The sequence below is a fragment of the Oncorhynchus mykiss genome, chromosome 3 (genome assembly GCF_057628025.1).
Source record: "Oncorhynchus mykiss isolate SJ-2025 chromosome 3, ASM5762802v1, whole genome shotgun sequence".
NCBI lineage: Eukaryota > Metazoa > Chordata > Actinopteri > Salmoniformes > Salmonidae > Oncorhynchus > Oncorhynchus mykiss.
In genome coordinates, this window is record NC_143024.1 from 92755268 (window position 1) to 92782641 (window position 27374).

General features: G+C 43.3%; 1 protein-coding gene across 3 annotated transcripts; it reads right to left on the reverse strand.

The window, feature by feature from the left end:
- Nucleotides 1-55: 55 nt before the first annotated feature.
- On the reverse strand, nucleotides 56-27374 carry LOC110520656 (glycerol kinase). 3 transcript variants are annotated; one of them, XM_090230471.1, is made up of 19 exons: nucleotides 25842-27374; nucleotides 19141-19214; nucleotides 16166-16272; nucleotides 14404-14481; nucleotides 13752-13831; nucleotides 13033-13170; nucleotides 12610-12719; nucleotides 12410-12476; nucleotides 9685-9720; nucleotides 9453-9520; nucleotides 7615-7657; nucleotides 7446-7526; nucleotides 5382-5460; nucleotides 5192-5288; nucleotides 4886-4970; nucleotides 4601-4721; nucleotides 4334-4477; nucleotides 3343-3521; nucleotides 56-1661 (listed from the first exon to the last, which is right to left on the reverse strand). In XM_090230471.1, exons 1-19 carry the CDS (start codon nucleotides 25926-25928, stop codon nucleotides 1641-1643), a joined length of 1695 nt encoding a protein of 564 aa, XP_090086597.1. In that variant the 5' UTR covers nucleotides 25929-27374; the 3' UTR covers nucleotides 56-1640. The 3 variants fall into 3 exon arrangements, with proteins under 3 accessions (XP_090086597.1, XP_090086596.1, XP_090086598.1); XM_090230470.1 differs by having other exon boundaries at nucleotides 3327-3521; XM_090230472.1 differs by lacking the exons at nucleotides 56-1661; nucleotides 14404-14481; nucleotides 16166-16272; nucleotides 19141-19214; nucleotides 25842-27374 and adding an exon at nucleotides 13947-14084 and having other exon boundaries at nucleotides 3253-3521.

Consider the following 27374-nt stretch of genomic DNA (forward strand, 5'->3'; position numbering starts at 1 on the left):
AGCGTTCAAATCAATCCCTTATGGCACCTAACGGTGAAGGAAAATCCAGACCCAGTTTTTAAAAAGTAAAATTTTATTGCAATGTGCATTGTCACATTCTTCTTTGCACAACAGAATAGGAGGCACCCAAACCCATTTTTCAGGAAAAGACAAACAAGGACAAATCTAATAAAACATTAAATCATTACAACAAAAACAATTCAAATGAAATGTGTAGTTTAAAACATTTTTTTAAAACAACTTTAAGATTAGTGTCCTTTTCTTTCCATACACAGAACGAGGGCTTTAGATTTCATATTAGATTTTACAGACGTTACAGAAAACGTATAAGATCTTTATACAAAACAAGGTCCAGACCATGCTTCTCTGTATCCATGTCTGAAAAGCAGCCATTTGGGATATGAAGCACATTGCATTCATTTCCTCTTTACAACAATTTTACCAGGTTGACATTCCTCAGTAAATTAATAACCAAAACAGATCATCTTGTACAGTTAACATTTTAGATTTCTCTGTCACTTTGTTATTTCTGGCCTTCACATTGATCCCCACAATTCATTATCAATTGATAATACATCTCTTGACAAAAAGCATTACTGTTAATTGACTTATTTTTTTATCATTTACATTAGCGCATTGTACCCATACCATGAAGTCCACATGCAAATCAATCATTATAAAGTGCTGTAAGGACAAGACAATTCATGACCAAAAAATGTAATTAGGAAGTAATATACTTTTCTTGAACGACTGAAAAACACAGGTCTTATGAAGCATTTTGTAGTTAAAACTTCCACTTGCAACTTAAGTAGTAAATGTGTTTCACAGACCTTTCATTATCCACTGATGATCCCTTAAAATCGGTATTTAATTATTATTTTTTAAATACACAAAATGTCCCTTTAAAAATCCAGAGCGTCGTACTCATATCATGCACTCCACACGTAAATCAATCATTGTAAAGTGCTGTAAGGACCCTGCAAATGCTTTTCATACAGAGGTTCCTTCAAGTGGACCCACATATAACTAGGTACATCTACGATCATCAGAGTAGCAAACCATCTCCCAGCGGGCCTTCCATTCCACATTATAGATATGTAGCCTACAACATTCTCACAACACTGGTTCAATGGTGGCGCTATTACTAACCAGTGTAATTATTATTATTTTTTTTTTAAATGTACAGTGTCACCATTTGTTAAAATTACAAAATGCACAACATATGACAAACAAAAAAGAAACATTAAAATATCATCTGCTTAATAAATTCATAGAAAAAAAGACACGATTGGATGTTTTTTTTTTCCTTCCACAGGAGAATCAGTCTCTTCCATCACAGTTCAGACACACAGTCGAGTTCCATCAATTGATTCCATCTTTGGGCCTTTCTTCCAAGATAAAAGGTTCACAGGTTCACAGGGCCCTTGTCCATGGGACTAAGAGAACGGGGCTGAGTACATGTACAGGAGGCAACAGGATGTGGACCAGGAATGCTCTCAGATGGAAAGGGAGTCCACAGCATGCCCAAACAGCCATCAGATGTAGGTGCCATGTGGACCTATGGAGGGACGGGTGTGACATTCTGTATGTTCCCCCTCTCTTCAACTCCATATGTATCCTCAACGGTTCCTAGTGTTGGCTCAGATCCTACTAGTGGTGTCCTGTGTGATGACAGAGAGAGGAAGAGGGTGAAAAGGTTCAGATGAGCGAAAAAGGAGACAGCTCATATAATTTATAGTAGTAGCTTAAAAATATATGCATTACCATGGCATTAGTGGTACTTGGCTTCAGGTAGGTAGCATGCACCATGTTGGTAGCATGTAACTAATGGTCTTTCTACATTACATTATCCCTGTATCAGTCTCAGGGTCATCCTATATCCCTGTATCAGTCTCAGTCTCATCCTGTATCAGTCTCATCCCGTATCAGTCTCATCCCGTATCAGTCTCATCCCGTATCAGTCTCATCCCGTATCAGTCTCATCCCGTATCAGTCTCATCCCGTATCAGTCTCATCCTGTATCCCTGTATCAGTCTCAGTCTCATCCCGTATCAGTCTCATCCCGTATCAGTCTCATCCCGTATCAGTCTCATCCCGTATCAGTCTCATCCCGTATCAGTCTCATCCCGTATCAGTCTCATCCTGTATCCCTGTATCAGTCTCAGTCTCATCCTGTATCAGTCTCATCCTATATCCCTGTATCAGTCTCAGTCTCATCCTGTATCAGTCTCATCCTGTATCAGTCTCATCCTGTATCAGTCTCATCCTGTATCAGTCTGTCTCATCCTGTATCAGTCTGTCTCATCCCGTATCAGTCTGTCTCATCCCGTATCAGTCTGTCTCATCCCGTATCAGTCTGTCTCATCCCGTATCAGTCTGTCTCATCCCGTATCAGTCTGTCTCATCCCGTATCAGTCTGTCTCATCCCGTATCAGTCTCATCCCGTATCAGTCTCATCCCGTATCAGTCTCATCCCGTATCAGTCTCATCCCGTATCAGTCTCATCCCGTATCAGTCTCATCCCGTATCAGTCTCATCCCGTATCAGTCTCATCCCGTATCAGTCTCATCCCGTATCAGTCTCATCCCGTATCAGTCTCATCCCGTATCAGTCTCATCCCGTATCAGTCTCATCCCGTATCAGTCTCATCCCGTATCAGTCTCATCCCGTATCAGTCTCATCCCGTATCAGTCTCATCCCGTATCAGTCTCATCCCGTATCAGTCTCATCCCGTATCAGTCTCATCCTGTATCAGTCTCATCCTGTATCAGTCTCATCCTGTATGTTACAGTTGTTGCACATGTAAGAAGAGACTCCTCGTGTAAAAAGGGACTTTCTAGTTAAATTCAGGGTTTCAATCAACACGTATTTTGGCTATGATAGTTTTAGAATGGAGAAGCATCTCACTCAAGACACAACAACATAAACTAACAACTCCCAGACCCTAGGAGGTCCGTTGAGACATGGCCCAGACCCTAGGAGGTCCGTTGAGACATGGCCCAGCCCCTAGAGGTTCGTTGAGACATGGCCCAGACCCTAGGAGGTCCGTTGAGACATGGCCCAGACCCTAGAGGTTCGTTGAGACATGGCCCAGACCCTAGGAGGTCCGCTGAGACATGGCCCAGACGCTAGGAGGTCCGCTGAGAAGGGGAGAGGGAGACCCGAGGGAAGACTTAACCTTCTGTCCCAACACTGCAGTTATACAGGATACAGAGACCCCCAGGCTATCGCGGTCAGCCTCTATAGAGAGACCCCAGGCTATCGCGGTCAGCCTCTATAGAGAGGCCCAGGGTATCAAATGGGTGTACTTATTGCTCAATGCTCACCGTTCCCATTGCTGACCGGGCCGTTCCCATTGCTGACCGGGCCGTTCCCATTGCTGACCGGGCCGTTCCCATTGCTGACCGGGCCGTTCCCATTGCTGACCGGGCCGTTCCCATTGCTGATGATGGGCTCCGTGGTCTCCCAATTCATGGCCTTCTGGACGGCCTTCTTCCATCGTGCGTACCGGAACTCACTCTCTACAGGAGAAGGAGGAGGGACAGACAATTCCATTGGAGGGTCCTATCCTCAAGGTAACTGCAGTACATACATATAACCACTAGATGTCAGTGTTCAACTCAAAATTGTAGAGAGTCTCATGTAAACCCTGACTTCAGGCAACACAGCGACTAGGGTCTGGTTACAACGATGAACACTTGGCATGGAGGAACTATGTCACATCCTCAGTCGAGACGGGAGAAAACATTTTCCGGGGACCCTGCCAACAAATCACAAGGCAGACATGCCAGAACGTCACGATTCAAAACCAAAGTTCCCATGCAAAACCTTGGCAGTGTTTTTTTTCCAGAGTGAGGGTGGTGGATGCAAATTAGCCACATGCGAAACGCACTCACTAAAAATAACCTGCGTTGATGTCCATCCTGGCAGCTACTATTTAGTGTTTTATTCAAGGGGATAAGGCAGTGACCTAAAGCCTCTATTGCCCCCCCCCCCCCCCAAAAAAAAGAAAGAGTTCATTAGTGAAACCAAACCCTAGTCACTGTTTAAGGTCGGGTTTGAGAATATTAACTGAACGGTTTTTAATGCAAGATACATTTAACCACCAGATGACAGTAGGACACAAATATTGATACGGTTTCACAAATCATGGTGACGGGGTTGGGGGTCAATTCAGTTCTCCAAATAAGTCAATTCAAGAAGTGGATTTTAAAAAAAATAATAATAATGAATTGTAAATTATATATATATATTTTTTTTTTTAAAATGCCATTTTCAAATCACTTTGACCCCGACCCTGGCTACTGATCAAGGTCTGACGCTGTTCTCTCACCCTCAGGGTTGATCAGGGGTTGGTATTTGTCGGTGGGGATGGTTGTGAGGTTACCAGGGGTCAGACTCCAGACACCCACCCCCTCTGCTGCTCCTGCTGCCATGGCGGCGCCCAGCGCCGTGGTCTCCGACATGGACGGCTTCACTGAGGGAACACAACACAGAAATCCAATACTGCGCCGTCCTCGGGAGTATGTGGGGCGGCAGGGTAGCCTAGTGGTCTTTACCTCAATGCAGTGTGTACGTGTTGGTGCGAGCAGGTGCTTACCCACGGGGATGCAGAGTACATCAGCTTGAAGCTGCATCAGTAGTCTGTTGGAGGTCATGCCTCCATCCACCTGGAGCTGGGTCAAAGGAACCCCATAATCCTGATTCATAGCCTCCAGGATCTGGACAATAATAATAATAAATACAATTATATTAGGTTCACAGCAGAGTCTGCTGTTTGACTTCTGTGATTTGAGTCTGAATGGAATGCCATATTCTCTGAAAACAGACAGCCAGAGCAGCGAAGGCCCAGGTGAGATCTGTTAGTGAACCAAGTCTGGCTTACCTCTCTAGTCTGAAAACAGACAGCCTCCAGCGCAGCAAAGGCCAGGTGAGATCTGTTAGTGAACTGAGTCAGGCCACAGATGATACTGTCGAAACGAGAGAGAGAGAGAGATGAAATGAAATCAGGCTGGAAACAAAACTGCCAGCTCTGTTGAAATGGAGGACAGAATACACACGTTAACTTAAAAAAAAAAAACACACACACACACCTCAAATCTAGTGACATTTTGTCACATAAAAAACCCAAGTGAAATGAATGCCGTCTGAAGCGCAAGGATTGCGTCACGATTAGGTGCAAGTGGCCTACCCTCGTGCACTGGGCTCCCAGTAGGGGGCGTACAGCCCGGAGAAGGCAGGAACAAAGTAACATCCATAGGACGAGCCCACATCACCTGCCAGCTTCTCTGTGAGAGGAAGAGGATGACGACGACGACGGTCTTAAGTAAATATGACAAATCAACCTAAAAACGTACAGTGTGTTGCAGAGCAGAGCTCACCGATCTCTGCGGAGGATTGGATGATTCCCAGGTTATCTTTCAGCCAGCGTACCACCGCGCCAGCTATGGCCACCGACCCCTGGAATAGACCAATCACAGGTCAGCACCAGCATAGAGGAGCCAATCAGAACCTGACAAAAATACTGCAGGGCTGTATTTCAGACAGGGCACAACAGAACTAGCACAACAAGACTAGTACAGTGGCTCGCGAAAGTATTCACTCCCTTGGCATTTTTCCTATTTTGTTACCTTACAACCTGGAATTAAATTAGATTTTTGTAAAGTTTTTTTTGTATCATTTGATTTACACAACATGCCTACCACTTTGAAGATGTAAAATATGTATTATGAAACAAACAAGAAATAAGACAAAAAAAAAAACTTGAGCGTACATAACTATTCACCCCCCAAAGTCAATACTTTGTAGAGCCACCTTTTGCAGCAATTACAGCTACAAGTCTCTTGGCGTATGTCTCTATAAACTTGGCACATCTAGCCACTGGGATTTTTGCCCATTCGTCAAGGCAAAACTGCTCCAGCTCCTTCAAGTTGGATGAGTTCTGCTGGTGTACAGCAATATTTAAGTCATTCCACAGATTCTCAATTGGATTGAGGTCTGGGCTTTGACTAGGCCATTCCAAGACATTTAAAATGTTTCCCCTTAAACCACTCGAGTGTTGCTTTAGCAGTATGCTTAGGGTCATTGTCCTGCTAGATGGTGAACCTCCGTCCCCATCTCAAATCTCTGGAAGACTGAAATAGTTTTCCCTCAAGAATTTCCCTGTATTTAGTGCCATCCATCATTCCTTAAATTCTGACCAGTTTCCCAGTCCCTGCCGATAATAAACATCCTCACAGCATGATGCTGCCACCACGCTTCACTGTGGGGATGGTGTTCTCGGGGTGATGAGGTGTTGGGTTTGCACCAGAAATAGCATTTTCCTTGATGGACAATAATCTCAATTTTATTCTCATCTGACCAAAGTACATTCTTCCATATGTTTGGGAGTATCCCACATGCCTTTTGGCAAACATCAAACATGTTTGCTTATTTTTTCATTAAGAAATTGCTTTTTTTTCTGGCCACTCTTCCATTATGCCCAGCTCTGTGGAGTGTACAGCTTAAAGTGGTCCTATGGACAGGTACTCCAATCTCCGCTGTGGAGCTTTGCTGCTCCTTCAGGATTATCTTTGGTCTCTTTGTTGCCTCTGATTAATGCCCTCCTTGCCTGGTCTGTGAGTTTTGGTGGGCGGCCCTCTCTTGGCAGGTTTGTTATGGTGCCATATTCTTTCCATTTTTTAATAATGGATTTAAAAATGGTGCTCTGTGGGATGTTCAAAGTTTCAGATATGTATTTTATAACACAACCCTGATCTGTACTTCCCACAACTTTGTCCCTGAACTGTTTGGAGAGCTCCTTGGTCTTCATGTTGCTGCTTGCTTGGTGGTGTTACAGACTCTGGGGCCGATCGATCGATCGATAGATCGATAGATCGATAGATCGATAGATCGATAGATCGATAGATAGATAGATAGATACACAGAGATCATGTGACACTTAAATAAAGTCCACCTGTGTGCAATCTAACTAATTATGTGACTTTCTTCTATTTTCTTTCTTATTTTTTGTTCATTACATGGAATCCAAATAAAAATATATTTAAATTACAGGTTGTAATGCAACAACATAGGAAAAACACCAAGGGGGATGAATACTTTTGCAAGGCACTGTATAACAGTATAACAGGACCTAGCGCTACAGGACCACAGGACCAGCGCTACAGGACCTAGCGCTACAGGACCACAGGACCAGCGCTACAGGACCACAGGACCAGCGCTACAGGACCTAGCTCTACAGGACCAGCGCTACAGGACCAGCGCTACAGGACCTAGCGCTACAGGACTACAGGACTAGCGCTACAGGACTACAGGACTAGCGCTACAGGACTACAGGACTAGCGCTACAGGACTACAGGACTAGCGCTACAGGACTAGCGCTACAGGACTACAGGACCAGCGCTACAGGACTACAGGACCAGCGCTACAGGACAGTAGACGTGTACCTCGAGAGCGTAGTGGGCTGGTGAGTCCTTCCCCAGTTTGTAGGCCAGTGTGGTCAGGAGGCCGTGATCTGACATCACTGGCTGAGACGAAAGAGAGAGGGTGTCATTTTAGAGCAACAGACACCATTTTGGAGAAAAAATTAAATAAAGACATTCAAGTCCATTTTACCTTGATCCCTGTGTTTCTCAGCAGGAAGCAGCCAGTTCCGTACCTTTTAAATAGAAACAAGGGTTTTTAAAGGAGATGGAGTCGGATCATAAAAATATAATCCATCTCTCTGAGAAGAACAGAGGAAGACTTGGGGAAGAACAGAGGAAGACTTGGGGAAGAACAGAGGAAGACTTGGGGAAGAACAGAGGAAGACTTGGAGAAGAACAGAGGAAGACTTGGGGAAGAACAGAGGAAGACTTGGGGAAGAACAGAGGAAGACTTGGGGAAGAACAGAGGAAGACTTGGGGAAGAACAGAGGAAGACTTGGGGAAGAACAGAGGAAGACTTGGGGAAGAACAGAGGAAGACTTGGGGAAGAACAGAGGAAGACTTGGGGAAGAACAGAGGAAGACTTGGGGAAGAACAGAGGAAGACTTGGGGAAGAACAGAGGAAGACTTGGGGAAGAACAGAGGAAGACTTGGAGAAGAACAGAGGAAGACTTGGAGAAGAACAGAGGAAGACTTGGAGAAGAACAGAGGAAGACTTGGAGAAGAACAGAGGAAGAACAGAGGAAGAACAGAGGAAGACTTGGAGAAGAACAGAGGAAGAACAGAGGAAGACTTGGAGAAGAACAGAGGAAGACTTGGGGAAGAACAGAGGAAGACTTGGGGAAGAACAGAGGAAGACTTGGAGAAGAACAGAGGAAGACTTGGAGAAGAACAGAGGAAGACTTGGAGAAGAACAGAGGAAGACTTGGAGAAGAACAGAGGAAGACTTGGAGAAGAACAGAGGAAGAACAGAGGAAGAACAGAAGAAGACTTGGAGAAGAACAGAGGAAGAACAGAGGAAGACTTGAAGAAGAACAGAGGAAGACTTGAAGAAGAACAGAGGAAGACTTGAAGAAGACTTGGAGAAGAACAGAGGAAGACTTGGGGAAGAACAGAGGAAGACTTGGGGACATCTCTGAAAATCAAACTTTGTCACATGCGCCGAATACAACAAGTGTAGACCGTGAAATGCTTACAAGCCCTTAACCAACAATGCAATTCAAGAAAGAGTTCGTTTTTTTTATTAAAAAAATAAAGTTAAAAAAAAAATTATAAAAATTGACATAATAACAATGAAGCTATATACACACGGGGTACCGGTACCGAGTCAGTGTGCAGGGGTACAGGTTAGTCGAGGTAATCTGTACATGTAGGTAGGGGTGAAGTGACTATACATAGATAAAACAGCGAGTAGCAGCAGTGTACAAAACAAATGGGGGGGGGGTTAATGTAATAGTCCAGTGGCCATTTGATTAATAGTTCAGCAGTCTTATGGCTGGGGGGGGGCAAGCAAAGTAGAGGCAGAAGAAGCACAGTGGCTAGGACACACTCACTAGAAGGTCAGGAACCTAGGAAGAAACCTAGAGAGGAGCCAGGCTCGTACATAACATTCTATTGCCTAATATATTCTGAAAATGGCTGTGTTTCTGAGTGACGACGACCTAAACCAGCACGTCCAGTTCCACAGAGAACGACCGTGTCTGCTAGGTCATAAACCCGTCCAAAACAGCTACACCATAGCTGTGAACACAACAAGCAGGCCACAGGCAGAATGCAGAGCTACAGAGCCGTGTGATAGGCTCCCAAACAAAATGGCAGAGTCAAAGACCACCCTCTTCTTTCATTACAACTAGCTGAAGGAATACCTGGACAGTCTAAGGATAAAATGTTTACACACACACAAGCACCTTTAAGTGATACGGACCTCTGAATAAAATGATATGAATGAAAATATGAAAATGATATGAATGAATATCACTGGCAATCTTTCCAAGTAAGGAGAGAAGACCCATCTTGAGGAGAACTTACGTGTTTTTAGCCTGTCCATCCTGGAAGCACATCTGACCAACCAGAGCGGCGGACTGGTCCCCGAGACACTGCGACGTCAAGAACCACAACAGTGTTTAGTCATCACACACACACACAAACAAACCTCTGTCAGTCATTACTGTCAAAGCTAGGTCATTGATTCACTCCAACTAGGGCAAATCACACACAGTATACTGTTTTGATGCAATAACAACGAGGGAGAACTCCTTACCCCGGAGATGGGAACTCCTGCCAGAGAACCAGAGTTCTAGAAGAGGATGAAATGAACAGACATGATGTGAGTGAAGTTACTGATCCAGGACCTGTGTCAAATCTCAACAAAGTCCATAAAAAGTCCTAAAAAAAAAAAATCTGCCTTTATCAAATCAAAACTAACAGTAGCAGCAACAGGATCGGGTCAACCAGGTCGTATTAAAACACACCATCTGTCCATCATCTCTACAGCCAAACCAAAAAATCAGCTGTTAAGGCAGTCACGAGACGCTCCTGTCCAAATAACTGGCATAGCTGTAGCCACACACTCTCTACGGACGCCACAGGAGTCACGAGCGTCTCAATGGTGTAATGGAAAAGAAGGGGGGGGGGGGTAAAGGCCTGGCATTCTCTCCACGGACCTTACCAAACCTCCATTTGGTGGATGTGAGAGAGAGTGAGTGAGTACATTTTGGGGGGGGGGGGGGGACGACGGGCAGCCATTTTAGCTGACAGTGGCAGATAAGAACACATCAGAAGTAGGAGGAGCAACCAGCTCAATGAATGACCTCTGGACACCAAGGTAGTTGACAGCAGTGCAGCAAACATGACACAGTGACATGAGATAAAACACAAAAAGACAGACACTTCACGTTCTATTCATTAGAGAGTATGTAGTTCTAAAATTTGACCCATTTAAAATCTGCCCTCATTACAAAGACAACTGTCACAAGATGAGCGGCATTTCTCTGCATCAAAGTCATATACAGTGCATTCAGAAAGTATTCAGACCCTTTGACTTTTTCCACTTTGTTACATTACAGCCTTATTCTACAATGGATTCAATACATGTTTTCCCCCTCCCTCATTTCAGACCTTTTGCTATGAGACTCCAAATTGAGCTCAGGTGCATCCTGTTTCCATTGAGCATCCTTGATATGTTTCAACAATTTGATTGGAGTCCACTTGTGATAAATTCACTTGATTGGACATGATTTGTGGCGGCAGGGTAGCCTAGTGGTTAGAGCGTTGGACTAGTAACCGGAAGGTTGCAAGTTCAAACCCCCGAGCCGACAAGGTACAAATCTGTCGTTCTGCCCCTGAACAGGCAGTTCAGGCACTGTTCCTAGGCCGTCATTGAAAATAAGAATTTGTTCTTAACTGACTGGTTAAATAAAGGTAAAATAAAAATAAATTTGGAAAGGCACCTGTCTATATAAGGTCCCACAGTTGACAGTGCAGGTCAGAGCAAAAACCAAGCCACGAGGTCCAAGGAATTGTCCGTAGAGCTCAGAGACAGGATTGTGTCGAGGCACAGATCTGGGGAACCTTACCAAAAAACATTTCTGCAGCATTGAAGGTCTCCAAGAACACATCATTCTTAAATGGAAGAAGTTTGGAACCACCGAGACGCTTCCTAGAGCTGGCCAGCCGGCCAAACTGAGCAATGGGAGAACCTTCCAGAAGGACAACCATCTATGCAGCAATCCACCAATCAGGCCTTTATGGTAGAGTGACTCTTCAGAGTCACTCTTCAGTAAAAACATACATGACAGCCTGCTTAGAGTTAGCCAAAAGGCACCTAAAGGACTCGGATCATGAGAAACCAGATTCTCTGGTCTGAAAAAAAAAAACAAGATTGAACTCGTTGGCCTGAATGGCAAGAGTCACGTCTGGAAGAAACCTGGCACCATCCCTACTGTGAAGCATGGTGATGGCAGCATCAAGCTGTGGGGAGATTTGGGGGAAACTAGTCACGATCAAGAGAAAGATGAAGAGCAAAGTAGAGATCCTTGATGAAAACCTGCTCCAGAGCGCTCTGGACCTCAGACTGGGGCGAAGGTTCACCTTCCAACAGTACAACAACCCTAAGCACACACCAAAGACAACGCAGGAGTGGCTTCGGGACAAGTCTCTGAATGTCCTCGAGTGCCCCAGCCAGAACCCGTACTTGAACATCTCCAGAGAGAGACCTGAAAATAACAGTGCAGCAATGTTCCCTAGCCAACCTGACCGAGCTTGAGAGGATCTGCAGAGAAGAATGGGAGAAATGCCCCGAATACAGGTGTGTCAAGCTTGTTGCGTCATCCCAAGAAGACTCGAGGCTAATCACTGACAAAGGTGATTCAACAAAGTACTGAGTAAACAGTCTGAATACTTGTGTAAATGCAATATTTCCGGGGGGGGGGGGGGTTACATTTGCAAAATTTTCTGAAAACCTGTTTTTGCTTTGTCATTATGGGGTATTGTGATGTCATTATGGGGTATTGTGATGTCATTATGGGGTATTGTGATGTCATTATGGGGTATTGTGTGTAGATTGAGGGGGAGAAACAAAACAATTTAATCCATTTTAGGATAAGGTTGTAACCTAACAAAATGTGGAAAAATTCAAGGGGTCTGAATACTTTCCAAAAAGAAAAACACACAGTATGTCACGTCTGATCAAGTGTCTGGGGGAAACGAACCAAGAAAACAACATTTAGCCCTGTAACCCTTGACCATTACATAGTCTAATGACAGTCAACTGGAATCTTATCAGGCCAGCTTTGACTCAGTTGGAACTTAACACACTAGTCATAAAAAAACAAATAACCCACTTTGATTGGGTCACTTAAATCACATATTTGATCATAAAAACCATCTATGGCTTCCTTCTACTGAAAAATGATAGGACTTAACCTGGATAGGTGGGTTAATGTTTAAAACATGGTTCGCTAAGCGTTTCAAAAACATCGACTCACCATTGAACCGTATATTTCTGAGGAGCTCTTCACTTGGGGTAGAATTTCCATTGGGACATCAAAATATCTACAACAAATAAATATATTCAAAATAATGCTGGAAATATATATTACATTTTGTACTAAAAAAAATAATTAACTCATGCAGATATGTCTATGCAAACATGTTCAACTGTGTGTGTGTGTGTGTGTGTTCCTACTTGCAGAGCTCGGGGTCCCAGTCCAGGGTGTGTATATTGAAGAGCATGGTGCGACTTGCATTGGTCACATCTGTGACATGCACCCCTCCACTCTTCCCCCCTGTCAGACACTGGGGTAGAGAGGGCCGCACCGCCACAGAAGATAATGAATAATAAACATGTCGATACAGAACCACAATGGAAATAAGTCTTGTTTTTAAGTCATCCCTGACAAGTTAAAAAAAAAAATGTAGATCCTCTCATTTTTAAAACTGTCAAATCAATCATCTGGATGATTAATCATTTATCACAGATAAACAATCTGAACAGGAACTGATCACCAACTCCAATCCGGAGTAACTGTGCAGGTTTTTGTACCAGCCCAGTATTAAAAACTAAAACCAATCACCCAGCCTGTAGCGTTTGGGTTGGGCCCAGTCTTACCCAGATAAGCCAGGAGTCCACGGTGCCGAACATGGCTCTGTGTGTCAGGACAGCCTCAGCGACCTCCTCCACGTTGTCCATGAGCCAACGCAGCTTCACAGCACTGAAGTATGTACTGATGGGCAGACCGGTCTTGTGCTGGGGAGAGAGAGAGAGAGATGGAGAGATAGAGGCTGTATCACTTCCAGCCGTGATTGGGTGTCCCATAGGGTGGCGCACAATTGGCCCAGCGTCGTCCGGGTTTGGCGGGGGGCCGTCGTTGTAAATAAGGATTTGTTCTTAACTGACTTGGTTAAATAAAAAGGTTAAATTACATTTTTTTTTTAAATCACAAATAAAAAGGGATGGAGAAATAGAGATCGAGAAAGAATCAAATGTAAGGGTGAGGAGTCAAGGGGGTTGACGTCACCCATCAGAGAGTTCACACCTCATATCTAATCTTCTCATCCCCACAGGTGCCTATAGACTAGGATCCATGGTGGGGTAGGGGCTATGAAGTAGGGTCTAGGGCAGGAAATTCCAGCCCTCGAGGGCCTGATAGCTGGGGCAAAACTGTGACACCTAACTCCAATAATCATGATCTTCAGTTTAGAATGCAATCAGTTTAAAATCAGCTGTGTTTGTCTAGGGATGGAGGGAAAGTGTGACTCCAATGAGGGCCTGGAGGAATTGCCCACCACTGGTTTAGGGGTTGGTTTGGGACAGGGCTCTCCTCTTACCTTCAGATGGTTCTTGTTCTTTCCCGGGGTGCTGTTGATCAGCCTCTCCACTGTGGACTGTGTACGAAGGTCCAGCCAAACTACAGGGATAACCGAGCACACAAGGAGTTAAAGAAATCACTACTAAAAAACGAAATCTTGAATTGAATAAAATCACCCAGAGATTATAATATCTATATACACACTGCATCTTACAATGTTCAACAATAGACAGTGGTGGAAATGGCAGAATGAAAAGCACAACTGTTGGTATGACATCATACAGGACTTCCTGGAGCTGGGGGAGGGTGTAATGGTATTGCAACAATGCTATTGGATGATGTTATGCAATCTGGCCATGTGCTGTGTGGTTTGTCACATGACACAACTGTAGGAAATGTACTAAGTTGAGTTACAGTAAGGATCTGTGTGGAGGTTTGAGGGAGAGACTGGGGGGGGGGGGGGGGGGCTGAGGGTAGCTGTCTGAATCAGACTGGAGAAAAAAAGTGTGTGTCAAAGCCAATGAATTGGACTGGTTCCTAAAACCACGACTGAATTATAACTCTGATCCCCCCCAAAAAAAGTGAACAGGCTGTTCCTTCTACTGGGGACGGTGACCCCGTACTTTCTGGCACATACGCTTGTGACTACCAATGAGCTTGGTAATACCCACCAATGGCATTGTAGAGCGGTTCCCCCGTCTCTTTGTCCCAAACCAGCGTAGTCTCTCTCTGATTGGTCACGCCGACAGCTGGGTAAACACAAACAAAAAAAATGGTAAACAAACATCACACCCCCTGCAGCATCCAATGGAATCCTGAGTGCCACTGTAGGTACAGAGTATTCACACCCCTGGACTTGTTACACATTTTGTTGTGTTACAGCCTGAATTCAAAATGGATTTCTGAACACACACATATCCCATAACGACAAAGTGAAAACATGTTTTTTAGAAATGTTTACATTTTTTTTTAAAATTAAATACATAAAAATAGCTAATTCAGATAATATTCACACCCGTGACTCAATACATTGTAGAAGTATCTTCGGCTGCGATTACAGCTGTGAGGCTTTCTGGGTAAGTCTCTAAGAGGTTTCCACACCTGGATTGTTCAACATTTGCCCATTATTATTTTCAAAATTCTTCAAAGTCTGTCAAATTGGTAGATGATCATTGTTGGACAACCATTTACGTCTTGCCATTGATATTCAAGCTGATTTAAGTTAAAACTGTAACTCAGACATTCAGGAAGATTCAGTCTTCTTGGTAAAAGACTCCAGTGAATATTTGGCCTTGTGTTTTAGGTTATTGTGTATTCCTGCTGAAAAGTGAATGTATCTCCCAGTGGCTGGTGGAAAGCAGACTGAACCAGGTTTTCCTCTAGGATTTAGCCTGTGTTGAGCTCCATTCTGTTTCTTTTAATCCTACAAAAACTCTCCCCAGTCCTTATCGATTACAAGCATACCCATAACATGATGCAGCCAACACTATGCTTGGACATATGCGAGAGAGGTACTCACTAATGTGTTGTATTTTCCCCCTAAACATAACACATTGCAATCAGGACAAATAGCTAATTGCTTTGCCACATTTTTTTCATAGTATTACTTTAGTGCCTTGTTGGAAACAGGAAGCATGTTTTGTAATACTATCTATTCTGTACTTCCTTCTTTTCACTCTGTCAATTAGTTTAGTATTGCGGAGTAACTACAATGTTGTTGATCCATCCTCAGTGTTCTCCTATCACAGCCATTCAACTCTAATTGTTTTTTTAAGTCACCAAATTGGCCTGAGTGGTTTCCTTCCTTTCCGGCAACAGAGTTAGAAGGGACACCTGTGTCTTTGGATGGTGTATCAATATACCCAGTCACTACAATGGGTAATTAATAACTTCACCATGCTCAAAGGGATATTCAATGTCTGCTTTATTTGTTTTTAAGCAATAGATGCCCTTAATTGTGAGGCATTGGGAAAACCTCCCTTGTCTTTGTGGTTGAATCTGTGTTTGAAATTCACTGCTCGACTGAGGGACCTTAGAGATCATTTATTATTTGTGGGGTACAGAGATGAGGTAGTCATGCAAACATCATGCTATAAACTATTATTGCACACAGAGTGAATTCATGCAACTTATTACGTGACTTGTTTTAGTCACATTTTTACTCCTGAACTTATTTAGGCTCCTTGCCATAACAAAAGGGGTTGAATACTTATTGACTCGATACATTTCAGCTTGTAATTAATTATGTAAACATTTTGAAAAATATAATTCCACTGGCATTATAGGGTATTGTGACAAAAAGAAGAAATACACTTAAAACGTAATCCATTTTAAAATTCAGGCTGTAACACAACAAAATGTGGACAAAGTCAAGGGGTGTGAATACTTTCTGAAGGCACTAATATATATACACACATATATACACCACTGTACCTTTAATGTTGGAGATGTCTATGTTGAGGTGGCCGAGCTTCTCACAGGTCCTCTCCATACACTCATAAACTGACTGAAGAATCTCCTTAGGGTCCTCTTCTACCCAGCTGACACACACACACACACACACACACACACAGTTCAACTAAGTGTTGGAAACGGTTTTACCAGTATTAGAAAGTAGCAGTCCAGAGAACGAACATGGTGAAAATGTGGAATGACAGGAGTCATATTTCAGCTTAGTGTTGTGCGTTCTATCCCTGATGATCACTGTACAACAGGTACTGACACTTAAGTCAGTCACTCACATGTGGTCCAATTCCCCTCTTTTCTACTGGTCCTCATCAGGGTCAAAAGACAATTGGTTTTAAAAACAATTTAAAAGTTCTGACTCGGTCAAAGAGTCTTTCCAAAAGAACCCAGGCCCATAGTGAATAGCAGCTTCTCTGTATACAGTTCGGAAAGTGTTCAGACCCCTTCTCTAGATGGTTACATTCCAACCTTATTCTAAAATTGATTCAATACTTTTTTTTTTTTTTTTTTAATCTCGATCTACACACAATAACCGATAATGACAAAGCAAAAGCAGGTTTAAGAATTTTGGGCAAATGTATTGAAAAAAAATAATAATTCAGAAAGACCTTATTTACATAAGTATTCAGACTCTTTGCTATGAGACTCTAAATTGAGCTCAGGTGCATCCTGTTTCCATTGATCATCCTTGAGATGTTTCTAAAACTTGGAGTCCAGCTGTGGTAAATTCAATTGATTGGACATGATTTGTAAAAGACACACCTGTCTATTTATATAAAAAGGTCCCACAGTTGACAGTGGATGTCAGAGCAAAAACCAAGCCATGAGGTCAAAGGAATTGTCCATAGAGCCCTGAGACAGGATTGTGTCGAGGAACAGATCTGGGGAAGGGTACCAAAAAAATGTATACGGCATTAAAAGTCTCCAAGAACACAGTGGCCTCCATCATTCTTAAATGGAAGAAGTTGGGAACCGCCAAGACTCTTCCTAGAGCTGGCTGCCCGGCCAAAACTGAGCAATCGGGAGAGAAGGGCCTTGGTCAGGGAGGTGACCAAATACCTGATGGTTACTCTGACAGAGCTCCAGAGTTCCTCTGTGTAGATGTGAGAACCTTCCAGAAGGACAACCATCTCTGCAGCACTCCACCAATCAGGCCTTTATGGTAGAGTGGTCAGACGGAAGCCACTCCTCAGTAAAAGGCACATGACAGCCCGCTTGGAGTTTGCCAAAAGTCACCTAAGGAACTCGGACCATGAGAAACAAGATTCTCTGGTCTGATGAAACCAAGATTGAACTCTTTGTCCTGAATGCCAAGCGTCACATCTGGAGGAAACCTGGCACCATCCCTACGGTGAAGCATGGTGGTGGAAGCATCATGCTGTGGGGATGTTTTTCAGCAGCAGGGACTGGGAGACTAGTCAGGATCGAGGGAAAGATGAACAGATCAAAGTAGAGAGATCCTTGATGAAAACCTGCTCCAGAGTGCTCTGGACCTCAGACTGGGGCGAAGGTCCACCTTCCAACAGGACATCGAACATAAGCACACAGCCAAGACAATGCAGGAGTGGCTTTGGGACAAGTCTGAATGTCCTTGAGTGGCTCAGCCAGAGCCTGGATTTGAACCTGATCAAACATCTCTGGAGACCTGAAAAGCTGTGCAGAAACGCTCCCCATCCAACTTGATAGAGCTTGAGAGGATCTGCAGAGAAGAATGGGAGAAACTCCCCAAATACAGGTGTGCCAAGCTTGTAGTGTAATACCCAACAAAAGACGTGAGGCTGTAATCGCTGCCGAAGGGGCTTCAACAAAGCACTGAGTAAAGGGTCTGAATACTTATGTAAACGTGATATCATTAGTTTTGTTTTTTGCAAAAATGTCAAAACCTGTTTTTGCTTTGTCATTATGGAGGTATTGTGTGAATATTGATGGGGAGGGGGGGACAATTTAATCCATTTTAGAATAAGGCTGTAACGTAACTTTCCGAATGCACTGTAAGTTCCCCAAATAAGGCTTTAGTAGCCCACAGAACCCCACAGTCTGCCTGGCCAATAGAACACCAATAGTCTGCCTGGCCCACAGAACCCCACAGTCTGCCTGGCCCACAGTCTGCCTGGCCCACAGAACCCCACAGTCTGCCTGGCCCACAGAACCCCACAGTCTGCCTGGCCCACAGAACCCCACAGTCTGCCTGGCCCACAGAACACCAATAGTCTGCCTGGCCCACAGAACACCACAGTCTGCCACACCAATAGTCTGTCTAATGTAAATAAGCCCTGGACATTGGACTCTGACAGCTCATACATTCAGCTAAAGGGGGAAAAAAAAATCCTAGGGATCTTCATTAAAGTGTAATCTCAGTTCTTAGTACTCAGTGTCGACTCAACCCAGGGAGGGGATCTGGTAAATGTTGACATACTCATAAAGATCCTCCTTCCATATTTCCCCTCTTTCCATTCTTCCTGTCATCACTGACCAATCCTGGATCAGATTTCACCCCAGAAGGGTGGAGCCAGGTAGCCTAGTGGTTAGAGCGTTGGACTAGTAACTCAAAAGGTTGCTAGATTGTATCCCCCGAGCTGACAAGGTCAAAAACTGTTGTTCTGCCCCTGAACAAGGCAGTTAACCCCACTGTTCCCCTGAACAAGGCAGTTAACCCCACTGTTCCCCTGAACAAGGCAGTTAACCCCACTGTTCCCCTGAACAAGGCAGTTAACCCCACTGTTCCCCTGAACAAGGCAGTTAACCCCACTGTTCCCCTGAACAAGGCAGTTAACCCCACTGTTCCTAGGCCGTTGTAAATAAGAATTTGTTCTTAACTGACATGCCTAGTTAAATAAAAGGTTAAAAGAAAGAGGGGAGGAGAATAGAAGGCATGCTCATAAAAGTATTGTTACTGGGCCTTGCAAGCGGACTGTATTGCAGTGTAAGGTGTGGGCACTCACCCCTCTTTAGGGAAACTCTGCTTTATCCCAACCTGGTGGTGACTAAGCAGCTCTGCCGTTTTAGAATCGAACACCTGAGGAGAGGAGCGACAAGAGTTAGAGTTGTTCCTACTGTGCAAGTGATCTTAAAAATCAGATTATACTGAACAAAAATATATATTTTTTAAAGTGACCGGTAAAATCATTTGAAATTGTTGCAGATTTACAGTTCATAAGGAAAATCAGTCAATTAAAATACATTCTTTAGACCCTAATCTATGGATTTCACGACTGGGAATACAGATGTGAATCGGTTGATCACACTTTTTTTTATTTCTTCAGAAAACCAGTCAGTATCTGGTGCGACCACCATTTGCCTCATGCAGCGCGACACATCTCCTTCACTTAGAGTGGATGAGGGCTCTTTATTGTGGCGTGTTGGAATGTTGTCCCCACTCCTCTTCAACGGCTGCGCAACGTTGCTAGATATTGGGCGGGGCGGCAGGGTAGCCTAGTGGTTAGAGCGTTGGACTAGTAACCGGAAGGTTGCGAGTTCAAACCCCCGAGCTGACAAGGTACAAATCTGTCGTTCTGCCCCTGAACAGGCAGTTAACCCCACTGTTCCCAGGCCGTCATTGAAAATAAGAATTTGTTCTTAACTGACTTGCCTGGTTAAATAAAGGTAAAATAAAAAATAAATTTTTTTTGGAGGGAACTGGAACACGCGGTGCTACACGTCGATCCAGAGCATCCCAAACATGCTCAATGGGTGACATGTCCGGTGTGTATGCAGGCCGTGGAAGATCTGGGACATTTTCAGCTTCTAGGAATTGTGTCCAGATCCTTGCGACATGGGGCTGTGCATTATCATACTGAAACATGAGGTGATGTCGGCAGACGAATGGCACGACAATGGGCCTCAGGATCTCATCACGGCATCTCTGTGCATTCAAATTGCTATCGATAAAATGCAATTGTGTCCAATGTCCGTAGCTTACGCCTGCCCATACCATAAGCCCACTGGGGCACTCTGTTCACAACGTTGGCGTCAACAAACCGCTCAACCACAGAACGCCATAAAGGTGGTCCGCAGTTGAGGCCAGTTGGACATACTGCCAAATTTTCAATGACATTGGAGGGGGCTTAGGGTCGAGAAATAAACATTGAATTTTATGGCAACAGCACTGGTGGACATTCCAGCATGGCATTGTTGTGTCAAAACTGCACGTTTTAAAGTGGCCTTTTATTGTCCCCAGCACAAGGTGCACCTGTGTAATCATGTTGTTAATTCAGTTTCTTGATATGCCACACCTGTAAGGTGGATGGATTCTCTTGGCTAAAGAGAAAAACCGAACAAAGATCATTAAAAACACAATTCTGCATGAAATTTGAGATGAATACATTTTTTTGGTGCAAATCGAAAATTGTGATTTCTTTATTTCAGCTCATGAAACCAACACTTTTACATGTTGCGTTTATGTTTTTCGTCAGATCTAGGCCCAATATGCTATATCTCAATCAATTAAAAATAGATATAAATTCTGGCACGCCTAGATTTTATGTTGTGCTCCTAACTTTTGCACCAGTGCTACCAATGAAAATGATTTAGATCCGTCTCCAGGACTATTCACATATTGTTAATGAACACTTATCAAAAAATATATAAATGCATTTAAAAAACAGTACTGCCGTGTATGAGAAAAGCATTTTAGCATATATTTTCCATGATAATCTTAGACATCATTTTCAAGCGCTTCTGTAACAGTCTGAAGAAATAACACTGTGGATGAAGAAACAAGCTCTGTGAGCTCTTTCAAAAAGCCATGAATATGATGGACTTGTCATAAGTGTACAAACACTAAGTTGACTGTGCCTTTAAACAGCTTGGAAAATTCCAGAAAATTATGCCATGGCTTTACAACCTTCTGATAGGCTAATTGACATCATTTGAGTCAATTGGAGGTGTACTTGCAGATGCATTTCAAGGCCTACCTTCAAACGCAGTGCCTCTTTGCTTGACATCATGGGAAAATCAAAAGAAATCAGCCAAGACGCCAGAAAAACATTTTTGTAGACCTCCACAAGTCTGGTTCATCTGTACAAACAAATAGTACGCAAGTATAAACACCATGGGACCACGCAGCCATCATACCGCTCAGGAAGGAGAAGCGGTCTGTCTCCTAGAGATGAACGTACTTTGGTGCAAAAAGTGCAAATCAATTCCAGAACAACAGCAAAGGACCTTGTGAAGATGCTGGAGGAAACGGGTACAAAAGTATCTATATCCACAGTAAAATGAGTCCTATATCGATATAACCTGAAAGGCCGCTCAGCAAGGATGAAGCCACTGCTCCAAAACTGGCATAAAAAAAGCCAGACTACGGTTTGCAACTGCACATGGGGACAAAGATCACACTTTTTGTCCTCTTGTCTGATGAAACAAAAATAGAACTGTTTGGACATAATGACCATCGTTATGTTTGGAGGAAAAAGGGGGATGTTTGCAAGCCGAAGAACACCATCCCAACCGTGAAGCAAGGGGGTGGCAGTATCATGTTGTGGGGTTGCTTTGCTGCAGGAGGGACTGGTGCACTTCACAAAATAGATGGCATCATGAGGGAGGACAATTAGGTGGATATATTGAAGCAACATCTCAAGACATCAGTCAGGAAGTTAAAGCTTGGTCGCAAATGGGTCTTCCAAATGGGCAATGACCCCAAGCATACTTCCAAAGTTGTGGCAAAACGGCTTAAGGACAACAAAGTCAAGGTATTGGAGTGGCCATCACAAAGCCCTGACCTCAATCTTATAGAAAATTTGTCGGCAGAACTGAAAAAGCATGTGCGAGCAAGGAGCCCTACAAACCTGACTCAGTTACATTCCTCTGTCAGGAGGAATGGGACAAAATTCACCCAACTTATTGTGGAAGGCTACCCGAAACATTTGACCCAAGTTTAAAAAATGAATGGCAATGTTACCAAATACTAATTGAGTGTATGTCAACTTCTGACCCACTGGGAATGTGATGAAAGAAATAAAAGCTGAAATAATTCTCACTACTATTAAATCTGACATTTCACATTCTTTTTTTTAAATTTTTTTATATACTCTGATCATGCCAGCAAACAATGTTGACAGATAAACAAAGCAGACATTGTTTTGGCACGACTGTCAGGTGTTACGTCACTACCTGAGAGATGGATAACGGTCCTCAGCAGTAGATACCATGGAATTTACAGGAGTAATAAAATAGTGTGAAAAGTGAGGCTCATTTGAAATAATCACTAAAGCAAATTAACTCAAACATTTATTGGTCACATAGACGTGATTAGCAGATGTTATTGCGGGTGTAAATGAAGCGCTTGTGTTTCTAGCCCCCACAATGCAGTAATAATCTAACTAGTAGTAGTATCTAACAAAATTACACAACATGTGTCATTTGCATTGTTTTACAGTCCGGGAAAGACAAATTGCATAGTGGTTTAGATCGTCAGGTTTTCCCCCCAGATACTGAAGGTGTGTTTTGTTCAACAATTATTCATTAACGTGTTACTTCATTGTTTTTACATGTTAAATAGCCAGCTGGACTCCTGTCCTCTATGACCATTTGAAAAAAAAGGAGTGCTTGACCTCTCACCCATAGGATAGTAGTTAATGTGTAGACTACATGTTGTTACACACATTTTGACGAGAGTTAGAAACATTGTCCAAGACTGGATGTCCAGAACGTCACGTCGCCTGGAACATTGGTGCATATTTACATCACAACAGGACGAGTAAAAAAAAAAAAAAAAGGTAACGCCTTCAACAAAAAATGGACAGCTTCCTGTTTAACCAAGACAAGTGAAACAGTAGCTCTTCACAGTTTATTCAGGTAGAGGTATAAAGATGCAGGGATGGGGGGTGTTATCCCAGTGCTGCCACCAAGGTAGTGATCAAATGGTGAGAGATCAGAGACCCTCTTAAAGAATGACTATCTACATCAACCCTGCTTACAGTGGCACTAGGGTCGGACAAAGTCGGACTTGCCCTTTACATTACACACTTGTTCCATTATATTACACACAAGTCACCGGATGAGGGAGTCTTCTGTGGGGGGGGGGATACCTAGTCAGTTGTACAACTGAATGCTTTCAACTGAAATGTCTCTTCCGCATTTAACCCCTCCCCTCTGAATCAGAGAGGTGCTTCCTTAAATCGACACCCATGTCTTCAACACCAGGGGAACAGTGTTTTAACTGCCTCGCTCAGGGGCAGAACGGCAGATGTTTTACCTTGTCAGCTCAGGGATTGGATCCAGCAACCTTTCTGTTACTGGCCCAACACTCTAACCTGCCGCCCCTTCATTATCACGCCCCTTCATTACCACGCCCCTTCATTGCCACGCCCCTTCATTACCACGCCCCTTCATTACCACGCCCCTTCATTAAAGAGTCGCTTGGTTTTGGAGGCATAAGGCCCTTAGAAATCATTTTCAAAAATCAAGAGGTTAAATCGACACCTTCATATGGGTTCCCACACGGCCACACACACACTGAGTGGACAAAACATTAGCAACAATTGCTATTTCCATGACAGACTGGCCAGGTGAAAGCTATGATCTCTTATGGAGACCACCTTTAAATCAGTGTAGGTGAAGGAGAGGAGACGGGCTAAAGAAGGATTTTTTTTTGGGGGGGGGGGTTGAGACAAATGAGACATGGATTGTGTGTGTGCCATTTAGAGGGGGAATGGGCAAGACAAAATATTTTAAGTGCCATTGAACGAAGTAGGACAGTAGGTGTCAGGCACACCGGTTTGAGGGCGTCAAGAACACTGTAACACTGCTGGATCTTTCACGCTCAACAGTTTCCCGTGTGTATGAAGAATGGTCCACCACCCAAAGGACATCCAGCCAACTTGACACAACTGTGGGAAGCATTGCAGTCAACATCCCTGGTGAAGGCTTTCGACACCTTAAATGTTTTTGTGCACGCTCAGTGTATTTCCATGTTACTACAGCTCTTGTTTACAGCAAACAGACGAATGAGAGAGTGGACTACCTGTGTTAATTAGCTATCCGAGTCTCTGAACACGTGTGTAAAATGGAAGACAAGACACCACAAACGTGTTGGTCAGCTGCAACCTTTTAAAAACGTTTAAAAACAGTCAGCGTAAGTGTGTATTTTTTTTGCATTGGTGAAAATTATTTTGGGACGCGATATGAAAGTAGAGGGGTTTTGTTTCTAGAACAGTACTGAAATTGAGAATCGATTCACGTTTAGAGATAGAGGATTTGGCTTACAGACCCAATTCACCTTTAACAGGACATGTAAGGTCCTTGGACGATAAGGAGTAACTTTAGGCTTCTATAGTCCAATATTGGGCTAGGGGGTCGGACAGTCTTCTAGGGGGTCGGACAGTCTTCTAGGGGGTCGGACAGTCTTCCTGTGTAGACACCACGGAGCAAGACGTGGCTCAGATAACATACCTCAATCCAGGGATGAGAAATGAGTTGTACTCTGAATTGTCCCATTAGCTCAACTGTTACACAAAGAACATTGGACAACTGCTATTTTTTTCTCCCAGTAAACTGCTGTTTTCATCCTCATGCTAGGTACCAGAAGCCAGAGCAGCCATTTTAGAATGGCAGTGTCAGCCAATCAGCTCCTTTGTTGTTCAACGTGACATTCCATTATGGCTGCTGTGGCTACTAGCATGAGGACGAAAACAACGGTTTACTTTAAAAACCTATTAGATGTAAAGTCCCCCGTTTAGGGGACCTGTGTGGTTCTGATACCGGTTCAGATCGACATTTTCACTTCTAAATTGATCTGTGGACACCGTAGATGGAAATGGCTTGCATTGAGTAATAGCCCTGGTTCCCAAGGATACAGTAGTATATTTTTTGCTCTCCTGTCTGAACCCCTACTTCACAGCCACTGACATAGCCTGAAATCCTTATCGTAGCACAGCAGGAAAGAGTGGATTCGTCACTATAGTACAGTCAGAGATCAATTTATAGCCATTAAATCAAAAAATATATATTCATAGATTTTAAACAAAAACTTGTTTTTTGGAGTTCAGGACGCCACTCCAGAGCTCTGTGTGATGCTCAAAACATCTGCCCTCACCAATGTGAACAAGAGATACCTTCAGAAAATATGCACATTTTTCTCTAAACACTAAAACATGTATTTTACAGTTGTAAGGAAGGTGACATTTTTACAGTTTGTGGTTTTATAAATTTCATTATACTATATTTAGAAAGCATACAAGTAATTCCAAACCTTATTCATACAGTGTTAAATAGGGAATACGTCATAAAATATTTAATACAAAATAAATCATATTTGTACTTGTGTCTTCAAAAGTGACTCAACGATTTATTTTAAAAAATGTACAGAAAGGTGAGATTGTAATCTTGGAGTATGGATTGGGGCGGCAGGTAGCCTAGTTAGAACGTTGAGCCAGTAAACGAAAGGTTGCAGGATCGAATCCCCGAGCTGACAAGGTTTTTACCGGTCGTTCTGCCCCTGAACAAAGCCTTAATTGTAAATAAGAATTTGTTCTTAACTGAACTGTTTATATATATATTTTTTTTAATCACTAGTTATTGATGGTTCTCATGATAAATAATTACTTTCGGGGATTACACGAAGTTACATTTAAGAGGTTTTTGAAAAACAGGAGAACGCAACCCAATCAGAACTCAGAGGCTTGCTGTGACTTTGCCAACTTACCAGAAACCTCGTCGAGCTTGTGCCTTGATCGATAGCTGCGACCAGGGGCCCCATTGTGACCCTCTCCGAGTAAGACGCTGTGGACATCCTTCTGTTCGTATCCGCGGTGATCAAGTTCTACAAACGCCGGTGAACCCGTGGTCGGCTTTATATTACCCACTACAGGCAGTCCTGTTGAGACCATGCGAGAATCGTTCCAGTCACGTTGACAAAATCCTATCGGTTGTGGCTAATTTATGTTTGACGAAGCTGTCAGAAGGCGTTGGCCTCGTGCTGCCCAATCAAATCCGGGGGCACGTCCAAAATAAATAAAAAAAGGTTCAACGAGTTTAAATCACCGGGATAAATGCCGCATTCAGAACAAGTTAGTCCATTGAAGACAACTGGGAACTCGAGAGAAAGAAAAAGAGCACCAATAGGAAAAAATATTTTTAATCGTCCTCCCAACTCGGAATTGGAAATCGGAAACTCTGATATCTTTCTAGACTTCCGACCTGGAGATCGCTGAAGTCATGACCCCCCCCCCCCCCCCCCGAACTCCCAGTTGTCCTAAAAGCATCAAAAGTCACCCCCTTTTTACCCACTGGGGCAGTGGGTTCATTTTACAGCAGTGATTTGGACATAAACTTGTCCAATCATCAATCACTAAAACTGATTTTTGAGTTCATCTGTATCTTATCTTAGGCTATAACTCTGCAAACTAACAGATGAGCACAGCTTCATCCTACGCAACATTTATTTTCACTCTCCATCAGAAGAAACACAGACAACTTTTATTCTGTAGTTGTCTGTGTGGATCAGACTAATTGAACGTCATCATAGATCAGACTGCATATTCTTGTGTCTGACATTCTCCTTGTGATAAAGAGGACAACCGGAGCCCTAAAATAGACCACAGCTTTTATATTTGGTCTGTCAGGAACCTGCTGCCTCTCGGCTTCTGATGTGCAGTGGCAACTAATTGCGATTCACTTAAAAGTCCAACGCGACTGTTTTCATCTCAATATCAAATCACTTCTGGGTAACCATTAAGTAAGTACCTTTCAGCCTGGGATTGTTTTCGATTAACATGGTGATGTCATCAGGCAGGCCAAAAGTCCATCCCACAGGCTGAAATCTTTTCAAACAGCTCTTACACTAAAAGGGTATTATTATCATTTTCAAAATGTCACCGTATTATTCCAACCTCATAGTGTGGAAATATATATAACATATTTATTATTTGAAAATCGATCAGAGTGGTTGAGTGTTTGAATAATCCACCGCTTGCAAGGAAGGAAGGGTGTTAATTGAAATTCTCATCTGAACTACTGTGATCCAGTAGACCTAGGTCACCATGACACTCAAGAGTTCTGTGGAAACAGTGGGAGTTGCTGTAACACAATATAGCATCATGTGATGCCAGTGATAGTCTCGGTTATGTGTAATGGTCAGGAGTATCTTGGATAATAATTATGTAATAAGAGAAACCAAGAGGTCAAGAGTCCAAGAGGTGCAAGGAACACCTCTCTCTCTACCAGACCACACCCCCTC